The following is a 6,015-nucleotide window of genomic DNA, read 5'->3' as shown; positions in this document are numbered from 1 at the left end:
ATATGTATTATATTATTTATTTTATTATTAATCCAGGCTCAAATTCCCATCTAGCTGACAAGAATGTCTAATTTTTAAGTGTTTTTAAACCATGAATTTCCTTGTGTTGTACTAAGTACTGCTTGTACTACTTACACAAATAGTATGAAGTACTTGTACTGTGTATTTCTGAGGTAATACAGAGTTTAAATTACCTCTAGTTAACAAAAAATATTAGTTGTCTATCTCTAGTATTATTAAATCCACAGTTTTATTAATACATTTTATTTTCATTATTATTGGATTTCACACATCTCGTAATACTTGTATAAATGTGTATATTTTAAGTATTGCATAGTTAAAGTTCCCTCAAGCAAACAAAAATTGATTATTTGTCCAACTCTGAAGTGGGATTAAAACCACAATGTGTATGAGTAGTTTGTGATTTCCATGTTATAGTATGTCATACTTGCACAAACAGTATTATGACATGTGTATTTTTGCAGTAATCAGGGTCAAATTCACTACACTATAAATGCAAAAACATAAGCGCAGACCACATTGAGGGATGTCTGATTTGACCACAGAAAGACGAATGACGGCTAATTTGTGGCTTAGATGTCCTTTGATGCAAGTCTTACTCACACACACACGACCTCATCCTGATGACGGAACACATGTGAATCTCAGCAACACATGTACAACTTTGCTAATGTCCAGTCCAAATCAGAACCAACTCAAACCAGACAGCACTGCACGGATGTTTGCTTAGCTACGTGCCGACGTCAAAAGCGCAGACACCGTATCCCAGCATGCAGCGGGAGGCCGTCGAGACTCGAGAGATCCAGCAGCTGGTCGTGAGTTGCTAGAGCGCCGAGCAGGCAGCAGCTAACGGCTAGTCACAGCACACACATTTCCCTCTTCCATGTGAGACAAACGGCGCCGTCTACCTCCCAGGCGAAAGAAAAATATGCTTTTCGGACGCCTGGCGTGTCAGCGCAGCGGCGTTTGAGGCACCACTGTCACCCGGCTCTCATTTTGGAGGATTCCTCCCTCCATCCTCCGGATCGCACCAGACAGGCAATGACAACGGTCTCGGCAACCCCGCAGCAGATGAGGGACCGGCTGCTGCAGGCCATCGACAGTCAAAGCAATGTGAGTGACGCTGACGCTAGCAGGCTAACTAGCGCACATTAGCTTGTTTACCTGCTGCTCAGCACACACACAAGACAGTTGGTTGTTGTGTTGTTGTTTTTTTACATACGTGTTTTGTGTGGTGGATGAGTTTCGAATTGATAACACATCGCGACGACATGTTCCTTTCATCAGCTGACAGTACACTCAGCACCAGAGTTCCCTTGGATAGACAGCTCTGGCATTAGCTGTGTTATAGCATGCTAGGTGCTAGCATTACCCAAACGCCGAAGCGATTATTGGGAATATTTCGCGGCTAACGAAGAAGCTATATGTTTGCTCACTTGGACGTGAGTTTGTTCGCATATTATTTTATGCCTAACATCCAATGTCGAGGATAGCCGCCACACGGCTACAGCTATAGCTACGTTGTAGGAAATAGTCTGGTCCTTCCCTCTTAAGTTGGTGGAAAGCTAGCGGTAGCTAATTCGGCTAACACATACAAGCTTTAAACGCTGATTGACTTTCGCTACAGGATAAGAAACTCGCCCTCGAGTAGAGGTTATGGTATTTTTTTCATCGTCAAGTGTTTAATTTGATGATACTCCTACGTTTAAAGCATCGCAGTGTAAAGGGTTTGTTCACCTGTCACGTTGCCAGTGTTACTTCTTAGCCCAATGCTGTCGCTCTTCTAAGAGCAGACATTAAAGCTAAGCTTTCATGGGCTAACTTGTTCGCTAACTGCCCCCCATCCACCAATATACACGTTGCAGGCACGATTCAAGAGCTCTCACAATGTCCAAAGAATATTGCGTTTCACGTCGTCTGACAAAACGTGCTTAGTAACAACCACTACTACTTTTTAATAACTCAAGAGTGTGAATGATATCATATCATTTACATTAGTTTTTCCCCCTGACAATGAATTGCTGGAGGCTGGAACAATATATTTGTTTTGTTTTTGTTCTAAAATGTTATTTCCCCCATAGATATGCAATATGGTTGCTGTATTGGAGGTAATTACCTGTCTCGAAAAGTATCCCATCACCAAAGAAGCACTTGAGGTAAGACAATTATTGAACATAAACACTATTTTATGTGGACATTGTGTTCATTTATTTTTTGATTTAAGATTTCTAACTGCCATGCACATTATTTTGCTAGGAAACTCGGCTAGGGAAGTTGATCAATGACGTAAGGAAGAAGACCAAGGATGAAGACCTTGCAAAACGTGCTAAGAAACTCTTGAGAAACTGGCAAAAGCTTATTGAACCTGGGCCAGCCGTGGCCGCAAGTGCTCCTGGGTCTACAAATGGCAGTTCCCATCCCTGCAGAACAGACGCACCTCCCCCTGACATTTCAGTGTCAGGGAAGGGTGTCACCGAAGTCAAAATCAGAAATGATGTTCACAATACGTACTCGCCAAAAGCTGAAAAATCGAGCAGCCGCAAACGCCGGGCAGAGAACAGAGACAGTGGAGTGCACTTACCAGAAAAAATCTCCAAGATGTCTTCTTTCGATAACTCTGTGTCACCACTCCCCGTCAATGGAATTGCTGGCAGTCCAGATGTCCTGCCTGACCAGGAGGTTGTCCCATCTCCTGACAGATCTCGGACAGAGCACCTTGATAATGATAAAATCAACAGAATTCCAGTGAATGCTGTCAAGCCTCGCCCCAGCTCCCCTGGAGTGGCCAAACTACCTAGCACTTCATCATTGATCAAGGTAGCTGTAATGCAACAACAGGCCAGATTAGATGAAGGAGGAGGAGGGGGTTATTATCAAGCCAAAAGTCCTCGTGGCCTCACAACAAGTCCAAGGAGCATGAAGCATGACACGGTGACCAAGCGCTCCACAGTTTATGTACCAAAAGGGACACCAGTCCCAAGCCCTTCCTCTAGGAACTCTCCTTTGTCTTTGTCTCAGCCTATGTCCTCCCCAGCCCAAGCATCTTATGCTGACAAGCTGCCACATTCTTCTCATAGGTCCTCAATGCACTGGGCCAGTTTGTCAGATGTCCCCTCTCATTGCTCACCACAAGACGTCTCTGCAACACTGGAATCCCCATCAGCCTCCCCTTCAACCTCTCTCCCCCAACAGAACTCAGAACTACACAGACCGACACCTGAGGGAGCTGTGGCTTTGTCTGATGACACAGACGGGTCAACGCCCCCTAACTCAGAACATAAAAAGAGGAAGTACAGGTCAAGAGACTACGCTGTCAACTTGGATGGCCAGAAAACAGAAGATGTGACAAAACCTGTACGGTTAAAAGAACGCAGACTAACCTTTGACCCGGTCACTGGTCAGATCAAACCTCTGGTACATAAAGACCCTTCTCAAACAGAGGAAGCACCTACCCCTCCGCCTTTTGAGTCTAGGCAGAGAACTGAAAACACTGTCAAACAGCCCGCTGCACCTGCCCCTGCCCCTGCCCCTGTCCCTGCTCCTGCCCCAGCCCCAGTCCCAGCCCCAGGCTCTGGTTCAAACCCTTTCCATCAGACAAACTGGAAGGAGCTGTCTAGAAATGAAATAATCCAATCCTACTTGAACCTACAGAGCAATGTGCTCACCTCCTCTGGGGTCCAGGCCCCCAGTGCACACTTTTTCATGTCTGAGTATTTGAAAAGGGAAGAACAGCAGTCTAAGGAGTTGAGGAAGATGCATGTTTTGCAGGCAGATATCTCAGTAGGGGATTTACCAGGTGTGAGCCGGGAGTTGACGAATGATGACCTGAACAGGATACAAACACAGCACTGGCAAGGGGTGAATGGTTGTTATGATACCAATGGCACCTGGTTTGATTGGACGGAGTGCATATCATTGGACCCTCATGGGGATGAAAGCAAATTAAATATCCTGCCATACGTTTGCCTAGACTGAGAGGTTTTGGACAGTTGAGACTTTTTCCCACTCCTCTCAGTGTCTCTTTATGGAGGCAAGATACATTGTGATTTTGTTTGTCCACTGTGAGTTTGGCAAAAGCCAGGTCTGCTAAACTCCCCCCAAGCCTTTTCATCTTTCTGTGATGACGTGTTGAGATTTTGGTATAAAAGAGTAAGGATTTAAAGAATAGTTGAGTTTCTAAAACCAAGGGCTGTTTCTGTTTTTATTTTTTGAACTGAAAGCCACTGGAAGGTTGAGGCCCAAGCTTCAGAGTGCTGGTACTAACGCAGAAGGCTAAAAGGAAGGACAGATTTATTCCAGATGACAAGAAATGTCATAATGTACACTTCTGATGCTTCTGATAACACTGCCCTTCTAATGAGGCATTTCAATAACTTTGAGGGAAGGCTGGGGTTTAGCTGTCCGGTTCAGACTGCCAGAGAAGGTGTTGATAGAGTAAATTGAGCACAGGTAGAGCTGAACATGTCCAGAGTATGAAATACTGGAGCATATTTGGCAGTTACAAGAAGCTTTATGTAAGATGTAAAGAATAAATTATAAATACATGTATACATTTATTTATTTTTGACCTGTTCATCAAAATTTCAAAAACCCTTTTAGATTCCTTTTCCCTTCTGTCTGCATCCAAATGTTGTCAGCCTCACCCTCAATGTGAGCTAGGGTCTACAAATATTTTGCCCGGTATTTCTTTAAGACTGATCCATGCAACGTTCCACAATTCACCTGTTCATCCCGTTTCATCAGCCAGCTCTGATATCTCAACTGAAAAGAAATTTGTTCTGAAATACTGTTTAGTTTCGAATGGTTTCATTAAATTGTGGTTCAGTCAAAATTTCAACTTTACTACCATAAGAACTTTCCACCCACTGATTTTCACTTAAATCTACAATATTACAGAATGTCAAATCAGATGGTGCTGATCAAAACTTGCATCCAAGAGAAAAAAGTAAGGAAATTTCTGAATGCTGGAGCTCACTTTGTTTCCATTCCTTTAGATGCTGTTTGTCCTCTGAAATTCCCTCACAATATTTTTCTAAGTTAAACAGCCTTAGTGAATGTATGGGATTGAGACCTCTTATGCACTGCTACATAAGTTGACAACTTCCTCATTTCATCGCTGACACAACCACAAGTTACAGTTATGTTTCCATGGTTAATTAGACGCATCAAAGTTATTTCAACTGTTTTTCAAGAGTTTGGAAAACGTTAACGGTGTTAAAGCAGTTGTTTGAGGTAGCAGTTATTTTGCTTCCGTGCATTTAAAACGGATAAAGAGAGAAAGCCGTGTGCATCAGAAATTCTTGTCGTTATCCATGTGACAACTAATGCTTCATTTTGATTTCCCTTTATACTCATCAGTCACTACCACCTTTTCTCACATGATTTGAGTTATGATTGGCTTTTGTGCTGCCTCTCTTTTCATTCTTTCAGTCACTCATCCCCTACCAATGTGCCTTGGTAAATGGTTAATCTGGATTTGCTTCCGCAGTAAACACGCCTGTCTGTGGAGCTGGGTTTATGTGCGAGAACTCAAATCCCATGATCAGTATGATGCTGGTATATGCACCGTTTCTGTAAAATTTTTGTACACATTGGTCTAGCAAGGGTGACGCTGCAGACAATGAAAAACTGCACAACACAGCTGGCAATAAAGGAAAAGTGCTACAACTGGTTGACAAGAATCTGTTTTCTGGAGTTTCGACTGGGACATCTTTATTTGTTCAATGTTTAACATCTCTCAATTGTTTGAAAAATAAAATAACTTAAACCCAAAGTTCAGTCGACTGACTGGTGGGTCTTTTCAAGTGCAAGCGTTCCCAACGATCGACTTTATCCTTGAAAATGCCTTCAGGAAAACTAAATGATCAGTCTGTGAACCCTGTATACTTAGGCGCTTCACTGTAAACTTTAATTTGTTGTACTACTGCAGTTCATCCACGTGGGGGTGCACATATTCCACTTGTCTCCTCGAGCTGTGTCAGCGCAAGAGGTGGG

At 43.2% G+C, this 6,015-nt stretch overlaps 1 protein-coding gene across 1 annotated transcript; it reads left to right on the top strand.

Annotated features, from left to right (window-relative positions):
- The first annotated feature begins 613 nt into the window (after window positions 1-613).
- Window positions 614-5,794, top strand: crsp7 (cofactor required for Sp1 transcriptional activation, subunit 7). The gene is made up of 3 exons (XM_058642840.1): window positions 614-1,134; window positions 2,103-2,177; window positions 2,278-5,794. The coding sequence occupies exons 1-3, from the start codon at window positions 1,063-1,065 to the stop codon at window positions 3,994-3,996; spliced, it is 1,866 nt and encodes a 621-aa protein (XP_058498823.1). The 5' UTR covers window positions 614-1,062; the 3' UTR covers window positions 3,997-5,794.
- Window positions 5,795-6,015: the final 221 nt, after the last annotated feature.

The sequence above is a fragment of the Solea solea genome, chromosome 1 (assembly GCF_958295425.1).
Source record: "Solea solea chromosome 1, fSolSol10.1, whole genome shotgun sequence".
NCBI lineage: Eukaryota > Metazoa > Chordata > Actinopteri > Pleuronectiformes > Soleidae > Solea > Solea solea.
Note: the sequence above shows the minus strand (reverse complement) of the source record. Positions and strands in the feature narration are given on the sequence as shown.